The 19207-nt window shown below is 31.2% G+C and overlaps 3 protein-coding genes across 6 annotated transcripts; 1 reads left to right on the top strand and 2 right to left on the bottom strand.

The window, feature by feature from the left end:
- Positions 1 to 2114: 2114 nt before the first annotated feature.
- LOC107018163 (60S ribosomal protein L15) lies at positions 2115 to 4567 on the bottom strand. The gene is made up of 4 exons (XM_015218567.2): positions 4448 to 4567; positions 3368 to 3534; positions 2754 to 2951; positions 2115 to 2545 (listed from the first exon to the last, which is right to left on the bottom strand). Exons 1-4 carry the CDS (start codon positions 4449 to 4451, stop codon positions 2300 to 2302), a joined length of 615 nt encoding a protein of 204 aa, XP_015074053.1. The 5' UTR covers positions 4452 to 4567; the 3' UTR covers positions 2115 to 2299.
- Positions 4568 to 5880: 1313 nt separating this feature from the next.
- Positions 5881 to 11921, top strand: LOC107015937 (probable potassium transporter 17). 4 transcript variants are annotated; one of them, XM_015216390.2, is made up of 9 exons: positions 5994 to 6105; positions 7269 to 7491; positions 7966 to 8199; positions 8311 to 8361; positions 8471 to 8641; positions 9017 to 9224; positions 9810 to 9862; positions 9950 to 10319; positions 10837 to 11921. In XM_015216390.2, exons 3-9 carry the CDS (start codon positions 8173 to 8175, stop codon positions 11673 to 11675), a joined length of 1719 nt encoding a protein of 572 aa, XP_015071876.1. In that variant the 5' UTR covers positions 5994 to 6105; positions 7269 to 7491; positions 7966 to 8172; the 3' UTR covers positions 11676 to 11921. The 4 variants fall into 4 exon arrangements, with proteins under 4 accessions (XP_015071873.1, XP_015071874.1, XP_015071876.1 ...); XM_015216389.2 differs by having other exon boundaries at positions 8311 to 8385; XM_015216387.2 differs by lacking the exon at positions 8471 to 8641 and having other exon boundaries at positions 5881 to 6105; positions 8964 to 9224.
- A 1049-nt stretch (positions 11922 to 12970) lies between these two features.
- On the bottom strand, positions 12971 to 15690 carry LOC107016409 (D-galacturonate reductase-like). Its single transcript, XM_015216886.1, has 4 exons — positions 15374 to 15690; positions 14320 to 14563; positions 13975 to 14154; positions 12971 to 13183 (listed from the first exon to the last, which is right to left on the bottom strand). Exons 1-4 carry the CDS (start codon positions 15688 to 15690, stop codon positions 12971 to 12973), a joined length of 954 nt encoding a protein of 317 aa, XP_015072372.1.
- Positions 15691 to 19207: the final 3517 nt, after the last annotated feature.

The raw sequence follows: 19207 nt of genomic DNA, 5'->3' as shown, positions 1-19207 counted from the left end.
AGATCCTAATTTTTTTAAAAAAAAATCTAGTACTTTTTGTATTTTCTCTAATTTATTTATTTTTTAAAAAAAGCTTATTTTAAATAATTAATATATCATAAAAATATTAATAGCGCCACAATAACAATCTTTCTTTTTTTTTAAATAAACAAATAGAAAAAATTATTAACTTAATTTTTTTAATAATATGTGATATAAATAAAATTTGACCAAAAACAAAACTTCTTCAAGAAAAAGTTCCATAAACAATTTTATTTAAAAGATTAACTTATTAAAAACAAATTTTAAAAAAAGAAGATGGATGTTCGTAAAAATAGGGAAAATTTAAGTAGGAATAAAGAAAATGTGTATAATGTATTTCTAGATAAAATAATATATTGTTATGAGTATGAAATAATAATTTTTTTTATAAAACTTTAATCATCTATATCATTTTTTGATTTAATTAATTAAATATTAGCCGTTAATTTTTTCTTTTGTTATGAGTCTAAAATTCAGATAAAAAATTGAGGAAATGGAGAGGAATTAGATTCAAAAATAAATAAATAATAAAAAATTATAATATTTTTTTTAAAAAAAAATTGGGGTCTTGGAGAAGTATATTGTTTTGGTTTGGATAAATAATCTCTTTATATTATACAATAGGAGAATGACACATAATAAATATTTTTTAAAAATAAAGAATAAAGAGAGAATTGTTAGTTTCAAGGGCATAAATGAGCCAAAAAGGTGAATGAAAGGGTATTTTTAGACCAAAAGATGAATGAAGGGTTTTTCTAGACTTTTTTCTATAGTTCAAGGGTATTTTTGACCCTTTTCTCAAATAAAACTTGCTAAAAGTGTGATATTAAATACAAAAGAATTCAAGGGTCGCATTCCTTGAAAAAAAGTTGACTTATTTATACGTTTATACTTTTATTTTTCGAACCCCCTGAATGAAAATTCTGGGTCCGACACTATTAACAACAATATGTGTTTTTACTTCATTATAAAAGTTGTATTTTTATTTTATTCGTATAATATTCAGAATAGGGCTAAGAATACCTCTAATTTATTGGAACGACTCAAAACTATTCTCCTTTCACCTTTTGATCTAGAATACCCTTCATCTTGTTTTTGATTTAAGAATATCCGGCTTTTCATCTTTTGATGTAAAAATACCTTCTACTTAAATTTAATTAATTTAAATTCTTTTACTAATTAATTAGTTAATTCTTTTATTGGTTCTAAAGGACAAATTTTATTTTATTCAAATACTTAATATGAGCTCACTCTGAAATATTTAAAACATTTAAGTTTAACTATTTTTTAAAATAAAATAAAATTATTTATGTTGTCAATCTTTTTTTAGTAATAAAAAGAGGGGAAAATAGCTACTTGTATATCTAATTATACTTGTCATTCCTTGAAATCTTCAAAAGAATTCTTTGAAAAATCTTCCTTTATCCCCACCAAAAAGAATAAAATAAATAAAAGAAAGACATAAAGAGCTAAAAAAATAATAATAATAATGAAACGTGTGAATGAATATTCACTTTGGAGGCCCAACTTTTTTCTGATTTCTTGTAAAGCCGTGTGATTAGATCTGAATTACAAAGTGAAAAATAATTAATTCTACGTTTGGAAATTAAAAATGTGAATTTTTTTTCTTGAAAAAAGTTGTTTAAAAATAATATTTAAAAATTAAAATTATGTTTGGATCCAAAGGTCGAAAATGTAAAAATAGATAATTAATAACCTATGACTATTCTATAGTGATTATGTACTCTCTTTTTCTTATTTTTCGTCGTTCAATACTTACGCTTGGAGTAGAGCCCCATTCACAAATAAGATTTCCTATTAATAATTTATTAATAATTTTTCATATTTAAAATTCGAACTCGAAATTAAAAAGCGGCTGTAACTAAAAAATGTGTGTAACAAAATGATTGAAGACTGTTGAATGTTTTTGGTGTAGAACATTCTGGAAACTTCCCACACTATGTCAGATCAGAATTCTTCATAATTTGGGCTTATGGAATTGGGCTTCTCATTTAAAACATATTAAATATATCACTCATCTATGGTATTTGTTTAGTCATTACTTTAATCAGATATTATAAGCAAAAAAAATGGACACTTTCAACACAAATTTTGCTGGAAATCTATTGTTTTAATTCAGTAAACTCTCTCAGGCTGACAACATTAAAATAGTTGTTCAAAATTGTAAACAACTGAATGTCTCAAGATAAAAGGGCTAAAAACCAGATAATGCAAAAATATAAAGCAAAACGATAATGTCTCAAAAAGGTCAAGCAGATCAACGGTAACGACGGAGAGATAGAGTCTGGTTCCTTTTCCAGGTTGCCCTTCTTGATGGGCGAGCTTTGTGGTGGAGATGTCCTCTTCCGCGGAGTCCTCTGTATTTCTTACCAGCTGAAGTGAGACCACGAAGTTCTCTGTGCTTATGCACTGGGTTGCAGATCCAGTTGATCCTTGGATCGTTGCGAATAGCAGCATGGGCTTGGTCAACCAATATTACCTCAAAGTACTTGTAGGTAGAATCCTGCATTTTGATAGGAACCATTTTCAAAGTTGTGTTTGCATATTCAGAAAAGAAATGCAACCGCTATATTAGGGCTGTCGGCAAGGTGGTTCATTATCAGAAAAAGAAACACAGTTCTTTGTCTAAACAAAGAAGGCAATTGACTTTGCAGTGAGAAGATGAAAAACGCACAAGTAGAAGAAATAGGTAAGAAGTTAAAAAGACATACCTCATTAATCCAGTAAGAATTGAGGACTCTAAGACCACCCAATTTCCTACCAGCACGCTCCTCAGCAACAGATCGCTTGCTGCGCTGGAATTTGAGTTGGGTAACTCCCTGGTTGGTGGGTTTACCATACACAATACCCTTGGACACTGGCCTCTTCCTTCCACCACGTTTCACACGAACACGGTAGACCACGTAGCCCTGGAAAGATAATGGTCTAAATCACAACTCTGAAGTACATATAAATGTAGAATTAACATTACAAAAGAACGACTTCTGCATAATACTGTTCCTTTAAAGGGTATAAGAAACACTGCTATGGACATGGGTTTCTATTTATGGATTCTACAAACTACACATAAAGGTAGAACAATAACACAATCGCCTAGCTTCACAAGCATCTCAGTGACCACAGACGAATGTCTCAAACATAACCAAGAAATAAAATAGTATCTCACAAAGAGACAAAGAAAAGTAAACGCGCAACAGATAAACCCTACTGAGAAGAACATAAATCTCAAACATGAAACATCCAAACTCACTATTTTATGGACAAAACTTGCAAAAGGGAAATATATCTGTGGTTAAGTAAATTGATAGACGCGGCAGAAATTTACCTGCTTGGCCTTGTAACCCAATCGGCGTGCCTTGTCAGGACGGGTAGGCCTGGTGACACGGACAATAGATGGGAGCTGACGGTACTCCCAGCACCTCACCCGTTGCAAAAACCTCATAACATCTGACTGTTTCTTTCTCCATAGCTCCGACACATAAGTGTAAGCACCTACATTTCCACCAAAATCAAACATCAACAGCTATTCTAGCAATACCAATATCCAAAACAACATTGTCTTATTTAAACTTTCTACCTATCCAGCTTCTCGAGTAAAACATAAGACCAATCAAATATACAAAACTGACAGCTTTTTGCAATAAAAAGGAGTAAAGGACAATCTTTGAGGGAAATGCAGCATATTCAGTAAAATTGAATATGCAGTGATTTAAATTCTGCTTGTATATAGGTTTTTGTTACTACTAAGACAATTTTCTCTGAGATAGCAGTGTGTTATAATACTTGTAGCTCTAATAATTTTAGAGCTGACTAATTATTAACTTGGTCTCAGCAAATAAGTGCTTAAAAATTAAACTACATTGGCTTGTAATGTGAGTTAAACTAGATGCTTTATTTGTAATCGTCTCGTCGCTCATTAATAATACGGGTTACTTTAAAAGGCAGGGATGCTACTATCTACTGGTACTTATGCCCAAAGTATTCAACTATATGTCTTGAGCAAACCTTAAGCTCAACGTCTAAATTGTAACTGAGAGATATTTTTCAACAACTCCGATATCACCAACAGACAAACCAGATTTTGGACGTATCCACTATTTCTTCTTAATCCACTGTTCATGGCAGATGGATAAAGTTTTAGGATATAGCATTGATCATGAGTAAAAAAAAAACAAAAGTAGCAATTGTTATTATACCTTAAGGACCTTGCGATTCAACTTAAATCTAGTCGCTAAGAAACAAATCTCTATGTGAAAGACGCAAATAAATATACAGTGATTCATACGATAGATCTGACTTTGTTAAGTTCAACAAATTATACTGTAAATTCGGTGGTTCAACAGATATTTCAAAGTACGAACAGAGAGAAAAACTACAGAAAACGTAAAAAAATGAACAAACATACCCATTGTTGCTCTTCTCCCTCAGTGCTGCTCGACAATGGAGATTAGGGTTTAGTGATAGAAAAGCAATATAAAAGGATATTATTGGGCTTAGTTTTTTCGGCCCATAGGCCTTTGGTTATTAATTGGCCCAAATCCAATTTAATTTAAAACGTAATTATTTAAAAAATAGCCAATTTGCACTGAGTAACCATTATTTGGATAAAACTATCCCTAAACTAAACACATTGAATTTCATAATGAGATTTTGGATCATGACATTGTGTGTATGTGTATATATATATATATATATATATATATATAACTTTTGTTAAGGATGTTCAACTTTATATATGAAATATAATTTTTCGATGAAGGATGTCCAGTTAATTATATTATTTGTTGAAATTTTCAAAATTAATACCAAAACCAGGACGATATGGACCCAATACATTGAAAGGCTAAAACATGCTCAAATTAAAAGGTGTTTGGATTGATTTAAAAGTTTTCAAACTTATTTTTAAGTGAGTTTTGACTTTCGAAAATATTTTTCAAATGTATAAAATGTGACAAATACTAAGAATAGAAATAAAAAGGAAGATTCAAAGCAATTTTGACGGAGGCAAAGCTCAAAAGAGGAAAAGAGCAAATCAATGACTACTGATATGACAATAATATAAAAAGCCTTCACATTTTTATGATATTCAGAGAATTAAATTTTTCTTCGTTATTATATTTACGTAATATATATATTTTTCCGATAAAAGAAATCAATCTTAATTATATGTGAAAAGTAACATTAAATTCTAACGTACCTAATTTTTTTTTCAATATTGCTTTTCATTCACAATAGACTAAATGAGAAAGGACAAACCTAACATAAAAATATTGTGGTTAGAATTTAGTTATTTTTCATATTTTAGTCATGTCCACGTGACTTGTTTACAACTTTACATAACTTTTAGTATATGATAAATTGGTAATAATATCAAAAATAAATAATTTAAAGGATTGATATTATGATCCAACTCTATCATACGTGTATACTCATTTAGTAAATAGGCTTATATTGATTTGTTTTTTGATTTACATCATATATTAATTGAATGAACTTATATTGTTTTATAGAGCTCTTTACTTTATTTTCTTCGTTACACTATGAGATGAACCCTCCCTTTCTCCTAGAAGTGTCATAATCGACTTGATTCGACTCGATTCAGCTCCACTCAAACTTGTAAAAGAATCATCTCCAGTGATGAAAACACAATAATATATATAGATATAATTTATTATTTATACAAATAATTAATGAAAGATATAATAGGTAAATTTTTTTTATTCTTTTCTTAATTTATCATAATAGATAAGTAATTAAGAATAGAAAGTATTTTTATTTAACGATCTCCGTTTGAATTTCTAAATATAAAAGTTATCTTTGTCAGAAAACGTTTTACCGGATTATAATTTTACTCTCTCTCTTCAGTCATTCAGTCTGCAATAAACTATACAAGCCCTACCCCATTATTTATTTTTGTCTGAGGATTTTTATTGGATTGAGTGGGCCATGGATCGACAAACCGGACGGCCTGACTTGACTACGGCGGCGGGAGCGGCGGCGCAGTCAGATGCAGCTGTTACAGTGGCGGTGCATGACGGCGAAACCATTAATAATGACCAAAAGGTTCAGTGGTTCATCTCATTCCACGCTCTCTGTATATTTATCTCTTTGTTTTGTGTTTTTTTTTCCCCTTAAAAATGGAACTTTGTGCTCTGTTTTGTAGTATTTTGATTTCTCTCTGTGTTTAAATTCCATTGTATTTTTACATTCATTTAGTCGGAGTGAATACAAACTACTGCTCTCTAGTTTTAGTTTATGTGATACAGTTGGAATTTCGTGATTCAAAAGATTTAAATTTTGATTATGAATCCAGACATAGAAGGCTTTTGAGTTATTTTTTGAAATGATATACACTTTCTCTGTTTTGATTTTATTTTTTTAAAACTTGACACGGAGTTTAAGAAATTTAATAAAGATTTTTGAATTGCATGGACTTTTTTTTGATGATCGTAGTGTGTTGGTCAGCTTTTTGCGCACCTCGATTAATTTCACGCGATACCTGTCACGTCGAGCAAAAGATATCAAATAACTCTGTCCATCAAGGCTCGTAGAGAATGGAAGAATCGCCTAGTGCTTTTTATCTGTACTGAGTTTGAATTGAATGGTGTTTAAACTAAAGATATGTGGAATGTATCAAACTGTTTTCAATGTTTTGGTTTTAAATACGTCATGAAAAGTTGAAACTAAAGTGTTGCAAAAAAGAGTAAAAAAATAGAGTTTTTTTTCCAAAGTATGACAACAAATTGAAATAGAGGTAGTATTTGGAAACTACGTCGAAAGTAGTATAAATCTATGTTGCTCGTACTCTTCCAAGATATCAACCGGTGCGTGTCGGATCCTAAAGATAGTGTATTTTTGAAGGATCCGACACGCATGCGGCATTGTTTTTGGAGAGTCCGCCAACATAATATAAATCACGATAACTAATATAAAATATTTAAAAGACATATAAACAAAGTTTGGTTGAAGAAAAACGTGGTTGACTCTACTGTTCCACGTATATTGTGATTTGAGGTGAAATTGTTGATGAAGATGGTATTTTCTTAATCTCATTCCTTCATTATATATAGTTGTATCTTTCAATTGAGGTGAAGTTGTGGATCATGAAGTTGTTGTTGTTGATGATGATGGTTGACTCTACGAACAACTTTTGCGTTCAAAGTTAAGTTGTCTCTACTAAGATGTTCTTTGACATTTGTTTTTACTCGGAAACTATATTTGTTTAGGACCCTAGCCGATGGGAGACGTTGGTACTTGCATACAAGACCTTAGGAGTTGTTTTTGGGGGTCTTGTCACATCTCCACTCTATGTATATCCATCAATGCCATTAAAGTCTCCAACTGAGGATGATTATTTGGGGATATACAGCATAATGTTTTGGACTCTCAGTCTAATTGGTGTTGTCAAATATGCTACCATAGCTCTCCAAGCTGATGATCAGGGTGAAGGTATTGCTGATCACTCTCTCTTTGTACTTTTGCTACTTACGACAACATTTTCCCATTGAAAAATGGGAATTGTTTCATATGGATAAAAAAAGGGAACTTCTCGCTATTTCAGTGAGAATCTGTTTCCCACCAAGCATTTTCCCAGTGAAGCTGGTTCAGTCGGGAATGAGTGGAAAAATCATATGTTATAGCACAAATTTCCCACTTATTTGCAGGTGGGAGAAACCTTTATTTCTAGTAGTGAGGTGGCTCGAGTTTTAAGAAACTGTCTGTTTGTATTCATACTAAAAGATTTATCTTTTGGAGAATGTTGAAGGTGTTAATGAAGGATGTTTATATATAATGTTGAGTCAATTCTTAATTTTCTTTATATTTTGGTTGAAATTCCTTTTGAAAGACACTTCAGAGTTTCTTAATTTCTCTTTTGATGTGATCATTATCGAAATTTCAGTTCTAGAACATGGTCTTTTGTAGGTGGAACCTTTGCTCTTTATTCATTACTTTGTAGAAATATAAATATTGGTATTCTTTCTTCCAAGAGTGCCAGTTTGAATTCAAGCCACTCCTATGTTAACCAATCGAAAAAGCCAAGTAGGTTGGGTAAATTTTGTGAGAGGAGTTTGATTGCCAGAAGGGTACTGCTTTTCATCGCAATGTTGGGTATGTGCATGCTTATTGGCGATGGCATACTTACACCTGCCATCTCAGGTATGTTAGCTTGGGTTGGGCCTTTTAGTTTACTTTTAGCAACCTTTTGAGTGCTTGTCAATTTTCCCTCTTTCATTTTCAGTTTCATTAATTGTCCCTTCTGTCTGTCAGTGTTGTCTGCAATGGGTGGCTTACGAGCACGATTCTCCTCGGTCAGTAAATGTAAGTATGACAGCTTACAGTAAGGTACATATTGCTCATTGCTTTCTTAGTCGAGCTCGTTGCATCGGGCTTGCCTAGTGCGGCTTACCCGCTCCTGTGTGGTTTGCAGGCTATTACCCCGAAGCAAGTTTACCCTATGCCCACCCTAAGGCTAGCAGCTGTGGTTTCCCTTGTCATAAATAAAAAATCGTCTTTGAACGGAGAGGCCTTTATGATTTTGAGGGTAATTGGGAAGTGGTCGAAGAACAATTTTGATTCTTGTAATTTCTCAGGTTTTAAGGTATTGTGCTTGTTAAAAGACGATCTTTCACAGATTTATATATTGATGTTACATGAGTCCGATTCTGGAAGCTAATTGAAATAACTTGAATCCTTGTTCTAGTAATTATTTGAAGTAATTAAGTAATGATTGAACACTTTAAGGTCAATAAGTCATATTAACGAAAAGGAGCAGAGCAGTTTCTGAAAGTTAAAGTCTTCTTTTATGGCAGGTTGCAAGTCCTTTTTAAACACTAGATGACGCGAAACATGTTAATTGTCCCATTTATATAAACACATCTCTCCCTCTCGATATTCACAATTTCTCTGCTTGCCACTTGCAGCGTTGGTCGAAGGTCTCTCAGCAATCATTCTCATTGTTCTATTCCTCCTGCAGAAATTTGGTACTTCACGAGTGAGCTTCCTTTTGTCTCCTATCATGGGTGCATGGACTCTTACCACTCCTCTCGTTGGGATATACAGTATCATAAAGCATTATCCGAGCATATTTAAGGCGATATCACCCCATTACATTGCCCTCTTCTTCTTAAGAAATGGAAAGCAAGGATGGATATATCTTGGTGGTACTGTCCTATGCATTACAGGTTAGCCTCGTTGTTGGTGTGGTCTGCAAAAGTTGTTCATTGTGATTAAGATCTAAATCCATTTCCTCATGTTTGGAGTTCTTTTACATTCTTTCCTATTACTTTGCAATTAATATTGGGGAAAATTTGGACCAATTATCACGTGTGCAATGTCTACCGATGGCGGGAAAAGCTTAAACCTGGTATCTTGTTTCATATCCAGAGAAACTCGAAAGGTGATGAATGGAGGTGGAAAATATTATAAAGAATACGGAATGCCCCTCTGGTCAATACTTTTATCCAAAAATGATAACAATTGTTCTGGTTTGAGCGAAAAAACATGGAGGCTGTTCTAGATTATTTAGCTCGGGGAGTTCCAACGTCGACCATGGTGTATTTCTCGCTAAGTTGTCAGATTCCTCACCCTTCTATTTTTGTGTAGTGGGGGGTTTGAGGATTAGAGAAAAAGACGGGATGAAAGAGGATAAGGGGTGGACAGTACCTTTCACCGAAACATATTAGGCCGCTAGAGTTATTTTCTGGCCAAGATCTGTTTCACTTCCACCCAATATCTGCTTAACAGTACAATCCTTTCATATTTTTTAGGTTCTGAAGCAATGTTTGCTGATCTTGGTCATTTCAACAGGAGTTCAATTCGGGTAAAAATACTTGCTATGTCTTGGAATTTCTCTTAGTCTCTTCTTCTTGCTTGTTTTATATGATTTACGGAACCTTGTTTTCTGCAGATAGCATTTCTCTATACTATATATCCATCATTGGTGCTGACATATGCGGGACAGACAGCATATCTGATTAGAAATCCCGATGACCACTTTAATGGATTTTACAAGTTTATACCATCTGCTGTGTACTGGCCAATTTTTGTTATAGCCACATTAGCTGCTATAGTAGCAAGTCAGTCGCTGATTTCAGCCACCTTTTCGGTTATCAAGCAATCAGTTGTGTTGGATTATTTTCCTCGGGTGAAGGTAGTTCACACATCCTCCAGCAAAGAAGGCGAGGTTTACTCACCAGAAGTTAACTACATCCTCATGATTCTCTGTGTTGCAGTCATACTAGTTTTTGGAGATGGACAAGACATCGGAAATGCCTTCGGTAAGATGCCCTAAACCCTTTGCTTTTTATCTTCCATATTTAGGGACTATCTTAACTGAATTGATCCCTTTATGAAAGTTATCTTTCACTTGACTCCTCTTCCTAGGATGGTGGTTGTTAACATCGACTACTAGCATTTTCTTTACCTAATTTACTGCTACTTGGTGATGACTTGCTTACTTTAAGGGGTAACTAGTGTAATGAATTGAGCTAAACAAATTGTGGATCGGAATTTTCTCATTCTGTTTGCTCGTTGTTTTCAGATTTTGTCTCGTCTTGTTTAGCATTATCCAATTAGAAATTTCACTAGTGATAACGCACATATATGTGGTGCAAATCAAGTTCAACAAAATTGTCTTGTCTTGTTTAGCATAGTTAAAATAAAATTACATATATTTATGATCTTGTATGCATATATTAAGGTATAAATTGCATTTTTTCTTGCAACGGTTCAACTCTTTTGTATTGTCAGCATAGTAAATATTGCATTAACTAATTAAAATGGATTCTCTAACAGGTGTTGTTGTTAGCATAGTTATGCTTATAACGACTATATTGTTGACATTGGTCATGATCATTATTTGGAGAACTCCACCAGCTCTGGTCGCGCTCTACTTCGTTGTATTTTTTGTGATGGAAAGTGTTTATGTTAGTGCAATCTTCACAAAAATTCCCGAAGGTGGTTGGATTCCTTTTGCCATTTCTCTCATTCTTGCTTTCATTATGTTTGGTTGGTTCTACGGTAGGCAGAGAAAACTTGAGTATGAATTGACACACAAGATAGACTCGGAGAGACTAAGGACACTGCTAATCGATCCAGGTCTTCAGAGAGTTCCTGGACTCTGCTTCTTCTACACAAATATCCAAGATGGTTTAACCCCAATTTTAGGTCATTACATAAAGAACATGAGATCTCTTCACAAAGTTACTGTATTTACAACTCTTCGTTACTTGCTGGTTCCTAAAGTAGCACCAGGTGAAAGAATCGTTGTTAGTAAACTAGGTCTCAGAGGGGTTTATAGATGTGTGATTCGTTATGGTTATGCAGATAAGCTTAGTCTTGAAGGAGATGATTTAGTTAATCAAGTCATCCAAAGTTTACGATCTCATGTGCTCCACTGCTCCAATTCATTGGAGGTTGACACTGAAGTTTCCGAGTTGGATGAGGCAAAGCTTGCTGGAGTAGTCCATATTCGTGGAAAGACGAGGTTTTATATTGGTAAGGACTGTGGATGGTTTGATAGAACAATGCTTGCTTTCTATGAAGTTCTGCATAGCAATTGCAGATCTGCATTGCCTGCTATGGGTGTACCATTACCTCAACGTATCGAGGTTGGAATGCTCTACGAGGCGTAACAATCTGACATGTTGTTACTGGTTTGGCTACAAGGCATTGAAAAAGTTTCAAGAAGATTGATCTCACAACAATAACAGGTAAGATCAATATTGATCTAATATAGTATAATGAAAAATAGAAGTTTCGTATATGATTAGTGCTTAGTAACTTTATGAAGCCGCTGTGAAAACACTATGTATGTTGTTTGATGTATGTTGTTTGATGTGAAAGTGATTAATCAAATATTTGAAGGTAAGTATAAGATATATATATATATATACAATTTACTTTTTTTAGATCTTAATCGTGGAATCACACAGAGTTGTTATTGTTCTTGTATAGCATTTCCATAAACAAAAAAAATAAAGATAAGGTGGACGATCATACTATATATATATAGTCAGACCTCTCTATAATTGTCACGTATAAGAATATTTCATTGTAATGGTCAAATTTCTATTTAAATTGATTTTTTATGTTATATTATGTTAAATGTTCTCTATAATATTATTTTACTATATCAATAAAAATGTTATTAAAAAGGTTCGACAGTAATTCTAGATTGAAGGAAGAAAGTTATAATGAAAATAAATACAAAACTAAACAAAACTTGACAATAATAGATAAGAGCGTGAGCAGTGGCGGAGCCAGAAAATTTTTTAAAGGGTGTCCAGAAATAGCAACTTGTAAGGGTGTTCAAAATGGGTTATTCAATCATTTCGTATATCATTTTACTTGTATATATGCTAATTTTTTCCGACGAAGGTTGTCCAATTGGACACCCTTGACAGAATGTGACTACGCCACTGAGCGTGAGCTAGTGATCAATGAAGTTGCTGATTGCAAACCATCAATTTTCAAGACGATTTTTACTCATTAATTTATCCCGATGAACTAAGCTACCTGATACATATTGCTAGAAAAAAACATATTCATACTCAACACAGAAATGGAGGTCTGTAGTGGGCATTTTGGTAATTTAAAAGGCAAAAAATAATGGCTAATGGAGAAGTTAGTTTCAAGGACTAATTTAGCATACTTAATCAAACTAATTAAAATATTAAAGGTGAAATACACTTGATCAAATAACACAAAGACGAAAATCACAATATAACAATAATTCAAAGACTAAAATTGCGATATAGTTACTCAAAAATTAATGTAACCAATAACAAATGACGTCCATCGATATCATGATAACAGTATTGAGTATTTATTTGATCCAAATTAAAACCAATCGATAAAATATATTCTTAAGTTGGACTAATTAATAACTATAAAGTAAATTTTGAAACCGAGCTCTGATTAAAATTAATTAGATCTCTGCATCTAATTGCAACACAAAATCATGAGGTCCAAAAAGAGAAGCCATGATGAAACCTTTGTGTTGTGGAAGTTCACTTATTTTTTCCAAGTCTCGTTGGGAAAGCGACCAATCAAATATTTGAAGATTTTCTTTCATTCTCTCCTTGTTGAGGCTTTTTACAACAAGACTCGCCCCTTGCTCATATATCCACCTCAATGCTATCTACATAAATAAATAAAGACAGATTTAGAATTTAAATACTTGTTATTTTTTTTTATAATTACAAAGGTGTTTGTTTTTAAATCCACAAAATTATTTAACTTTATGAACTGATAAAGTAGAAGAATTTTTACACTATATTCATGTCACATAAAAGCTAAATAATTTGAATTTGCATTGTGCAAGGTTTATTAAATGAAAAATCTCTCCAACAATTTTTTTTTTCATATTCAAAAACATGAAATGTTTGATTGAGAGTGAAGAGATCTTATTTATCCTATCACAATCTTTATTGATCGAAAGATGACTTAACCACTTCAAGTTTTACCATACAAAAAAGATTATTTACACCTGTTGTATACTATTCATTCCACCACAACCCTTAACGTTACAAAATTGTTACAAAAATACTCCAATGCTGATCCTTCACCCCTAAACTCATTTGATCTTTTTTTTCACAACTTAAAAGTCACCAAGAGGAGGAACATCGCATACATTTTTCTTTATTTAATTCATATCTGAATATCTTTGTCTAGCTGAACAACAACCATATTTTTTAATAAAGAAACTCGAGGACATAGTAAACTCCATACTATAAGAGCAATTCCCTAGAATTGAAAGGGGAAATATTGAATGTTGAAAGACTAAACCCTCAACTGGCTATATCGAGAAGGTTAGTGTCCTCGTTAGAAGAAATAAAGATAGAAAAAACCATACCATATAATCCGCGACTAAAGGATGAAAATTACAATTAAAATATAATTCACAAGAAGATGAAAACACAAGAAAAATACCTGAGCAATGGTTTTCCCTTTGGATTTAGCAATTTGAGTTAGAACATCACATTCCATTACTCTATTGTGACCCCAAGTTGTATTATATGCACCCAATGGAGAAAAAGCAATTATGTGAATTCCCTTTGCATTGCAAAATTCCCTTAGTTCCTTTTGTTGCCAAATTGGATTCATCTCCACCTCAACAAAACAAAATTAGCCATATATCAGACAAAAGCAGATTCAGAATTTTAAGTCTGTTGAAATATATTGACTATTTTTAATCAGCTAATTCAAAAACAGTCTCTTAAGTCAATTTATCTTCACTATTCTCTCGAATTATAAATTTTGAGAAAATTGACTTACTTGATTGACGGCAGGAGGAATTTTAGCGATCGAAAGAAGTTTCTCGAGTTTTTTGCAAGAGAAATTACTAACACCAATTCCCTTTGTGAGTCCAAGATTTTTGCATTCTTCCATACCTTCCCACACACCCTTAATATCCAATGGATGAATTATTTCTTTTGGAACTGGCAATTTTTGAATTATTTCACTTACACTCAAAGGGTGGTGAATTAGATACATATCCACATATTCCAATTGCAATGCTCTGCATAAAATAAAATAAAAAAGATTAAGCGCAGATTAATTTTGTGAACTTAAATATATCGACTAGATAGAGTTCGGAATATATATGAACGTTTATTTGCAACAAACTTTAGATGATTCATAACGTTTTTAATCGAAAATAGAAAAGTTGAGTAATGGTTATCTTGAAATGTACTAATTATGTCTTAAACAAATTAATTACACTAAACACTACTATAATATGATTCAATTTTTGATACATCATCTATAGAGAAATGGAATATATATGAACGTTTATTTGCAACAAACTTTAGATGATTCATAACGTTTTTAATCGAAAATAGAAAAGTTGAGTAATGGTTATTTTGAAATGTACTAATTATGTCTTAAACAAATTAATTACACTAAACACTACTATAATATGATTCAATTTTTGATACATCATCTATAGAGAAAAAATCACTTTTACACCCCCTATGAGATATATTGGTACCTAAGTGTATCGAAAAATAGATTAGAATTATAAGTGTATATTATTCAATTTTAGATACATCCTCTATATTTAAAAATCGAACACTTATACATCCTCTATAGAGCCCATGAGATATATCCATAATAACTAAGTGTATAAAAATAAATTAAAATTACAAGTACAATTTTTTCTTAATATAAAAGGTTCAAAGATTTTTGGTTTTGAAATATAGAGGATCTATTCGAAATTGAAATATATTAATGAAGAATTTAGTGTAATTGAAAAAATAATAATTGCTTTTGACTATGGAAATAGTAATTTTGTCAGATAAATTGAGACGATATAATATATAAAGCTTACCTAAGACTGAGTTTACAAGCACCAACAATTTGGTCACGTTGAGCAAAAGTGCACCATAACTTTGTTGTGATAAAAAGTTCATCCCTTGATTTAATAAGGCCAAGATGTAGGGCCTCAACAATGGCTTCTCCTAGAGGTTTTTCCGATTGATAAATAAACGCGGTATCAAAATGACGATAACCAGCTTTAATGGCCTCTAATAGGGCGGATTTCATCGTCTCCGATGGGTCCGCCCCCGGCCGAGATGAAAGAAAAGTACTTCCCATGCCAATTGCCGGCATGGGCTTGTCACAATTGTTCAATGTCACTTGTTGCATTTTTATTTTTGTTGGTGAAATGTTTTGATCATATGATATAAATCTAAAATTGGAGATAGAAAAGAACTCTTATTTATAGATAGAACCTACGATTGTCTCGATAAGATTTGAGGTCTAAAGTTAAATTTGGATCCCAAAAAGGTAAAAAATTTAATTAAATAATATGGAGAAGATATGAAATTTAAGTTTTATATATTAATAATGTAAAAAAGATATTTATAGAAGAAGCAAATTCCTTAATAAGTAAAAAATTAGATGTAAATAACTTGATATGCATTTATTGGTAATTTGACTAAGTAATAAATATGATACTATTATAGTTTATAAGCTTTTGTACAAATTTTGGAGTGATCTTTATTTTATTTTTTTCTAAAATTAGTCTTTAATTTTTGCACATGTTTTTTATTTAATGAAGATTTGTGGGTCAAAATATCTTTAACTATAATTACTTAATTTGGCAAAGTAAAAGTTTAGGTCCAATATATATTGTGTAGTATACTATTTCCTCTGTCCCTGTTTAGTTGTCTAGTGACACACATATTAAAGCATTAATTATTATCATAGGTTAGAAACAATTTTACCCTTAACTTAAAAGATTATGTAACTCCTCAAATATAATAAATGTATTTTCTGATTCCAAAAAGCATGCATTACAACTTAGTAATATTAGAAATTTTCTAAAATTAAATAAGGGCATATTAAGAAAAAAATTATTGTTCTTTCTTGATTTGTTAAAATAGACAAGTAAATAAGAACAGATATAAAAGGAAATATAGACAAGTAAAAAGGAACACAGAGTGTAGTATTTAATTTGCTAAGGCATAAGTTTATAATTTTTTTGCCTTGTCCTGCAAAAGCTTAGAACTAAAAATTATATTTTGTGGATTCTAAATAATAATGATAGTCATGAAACTTATATAAATCCCACTAGTTTAGCAGTTAATTACTTAGATATATTCTAATTTGCAATATTACATGTTTTATCAGAATTTGGTGTGTTCAGATACATTCAGATATGTCCAAATACATGTATCTCAAGATATATAAGGTTAAATTTATTTTAGATACCCCCACCTCCCCCCCCCCCTTCCAAAAAAAATCGCTCATCTCTCTCTATTTTAGTGTATCTGATAGCAAAAATATATGTATCTAAGTATATTTTTTTCAATATACAATTAAAAAACTCTTAATTATGATAATATTTTTAATATTTTAAAAATATAAATAATAATAGTAATATATAATAATGAATTTAGAAGTATAGTTTAAATTTGAATGAGCCCCATATATTATGAATTTAGCCGGCCTAACCCTATATAGTGAGTTTATAATTTTAAAGTTTTTGTCTCTTGTGTTCTTTAAAATAAATTAAATTAGGAGATTCATCACATTTCGAACAATTTAATTTTATTTGTTAGAATAATATAGAAGTTCACATCAATTGGATACATGATCAAAATGATTTTAGAATGAGTAATAGTGATTTAATTTTTTTTACAGTTAAAATAGAAATTACGGTGAAAATATTAAGTATGTTCTTATTGTTAAGAGTTTACATTGAGTTGTTATTGTTTTGTATAACATTTCCATAAGAGATAAAGCGAAAAATCATATCACATATAGTAAGATATCTTTATAATTGTCATGTATAAGAATATTTCAATGTAATGAGCAAATTCTTATTTAAATTATTTTTTCATGATATATTATGTTAGATGTTTTCTGTGAAATTATTTTGTTATAACAGTAAGAATGTATTATAAAGAGGTTCCATTGTTATTCTAGACTAAGGGAATAAAATTATAATGAAAATAAACTGAAGACTAAATAAAATTTGATAATCACAGATAAGGATGTTATCAAGTGATCAATGAAATATTGGTTGAATCCATCAATCAGTCGGAATGTAATTTTTAATTTTTTCTTATTAATTTATTTTAACTTTGATGAACAAAGATATCTGATATATACTATTAATGAAAAATGACATATATCCTGTGAAAATTCACCCAAACAACACATTTTTTTTAAAAAAAAAGAATCTAGTCAAGAAAAAATATTCACCAAAATAATTAAATGATAGAGTGTTTTTTTCTTTCCCCCATTTTCTAGGGAAAAAATCATTTTCATAGTCAATAAAGAAATGGAGGTGTGAAGTGGGTCATTTGATAATTTAAAACACAATAATTTATGGCAAATGGAAAAGTTTAGTTTCATGGAATAATTCAACACACTTGACTGAATAAAACAAAGATGAAAATCCCAACATGATAATAATTTAGGGACTAAAATTGCTATATATAAAATTGCTATATATATATATATATAATTGCTATGTCTTGAGATGTAACTTGTATCATTAAACTTATATCTAGACCATAATTTAACTGAACTTATATCTTGCGATTTTTTTATTTTTTTGTTTTTTACAACTAAATAATTTAGAGTGAAAAAAGTAAAAATAACTTTACGTCCTTTGAGGTAAAAGTGGATAAGCCCAAAAAATCCACTAAGTTTGGATCATTCAAAATGGGCCTGTTGAAACCAGACCCAAAATGAGGGTTAAAATGGGCTTGTTAATTTTGGACCCTTATATCGTGAGCACTCTCTCAATAGAAACAATAACAAATACTTTGATATACACGTAAACATACTATCTAAGTATATTTTAGGTGTTAATTTTTCATACTTATAACATATATACTTTATATATCCTTCATACAGTTTATATGCATATACAATTCGAAAAACACAAATAAAATGTTTAGTTTGATTTCTCGAGTGAGAAATATTACAAATTATAAGAGCTAGAGAGGAACACAAGAAATAAAGTGCACATGAATAGATATGTGCACCAACAAGGACTGTGGTGGAGTCGTAATTGATAAGTACTCCTTCATTCTTATTCAGAAATTTCGAGTTCAATCAAAATAAAAAATTATTGAATTTATAACTCATGTAAGTATTTGTGTAGCGAAGAGTCACAAGGGGCAGAGGCGAAGCTAGAATTTTCAATAAGGAGGTTCATAATCTGTAGAAATAGATAGCTGAAGAGGGTTCGACCAATCTATTATATATACATATAAACTTATTTTAACCATGTAAAAATAATATAATTTTCTGTCGAAGAAGATTCATATGAACCCCTTAATGCAATGTAGCTCCGGCCCTGCTTTGGGGGCCATGACCAAATCATTTGCATTTGTTTTTTTGTTTTTTGGGTTGTGAAAAGAAAAAAAAATAGAGTCAAAGTGGAATGTGACATATCAACTGTATAAAAGGCATGCTATAAAAAAAATATTGGTCTTCATCTCTAATTAATATTCTTTTGCTTTGCATAAAAAGCCCCACCCATTATCACCATAATAATGCTTCCCTAATCCCTAAATTAAGAGAAGTATGAGATAAATAATATCTTTTTTTGAAAAATTAAACAACAACAAACATTTAGTCATTTCAATTATTAAAAGTTGCAATTAACCAATAAAATCATGGTTATTGGAATAGTGATAAGGAT

This window comes from Solanum pennellii, chromosome 4 (assembly GCF_001406875.1).
Source record: "Solanum pennellii chromosome 4, SPENNV200".
NCBI classification, from domain to species: Eukaryota; Viridiplantae; Streptophyta; class Magnoliopsida; order Solanales; family Solanaceae; genus Solanum; species Solanum pennellii.
The sequence above is the reverse complement of the archived record's forward strand: the minus strand, read 5'-3'. Positions and strand labels throughout refer to the sequence as shown.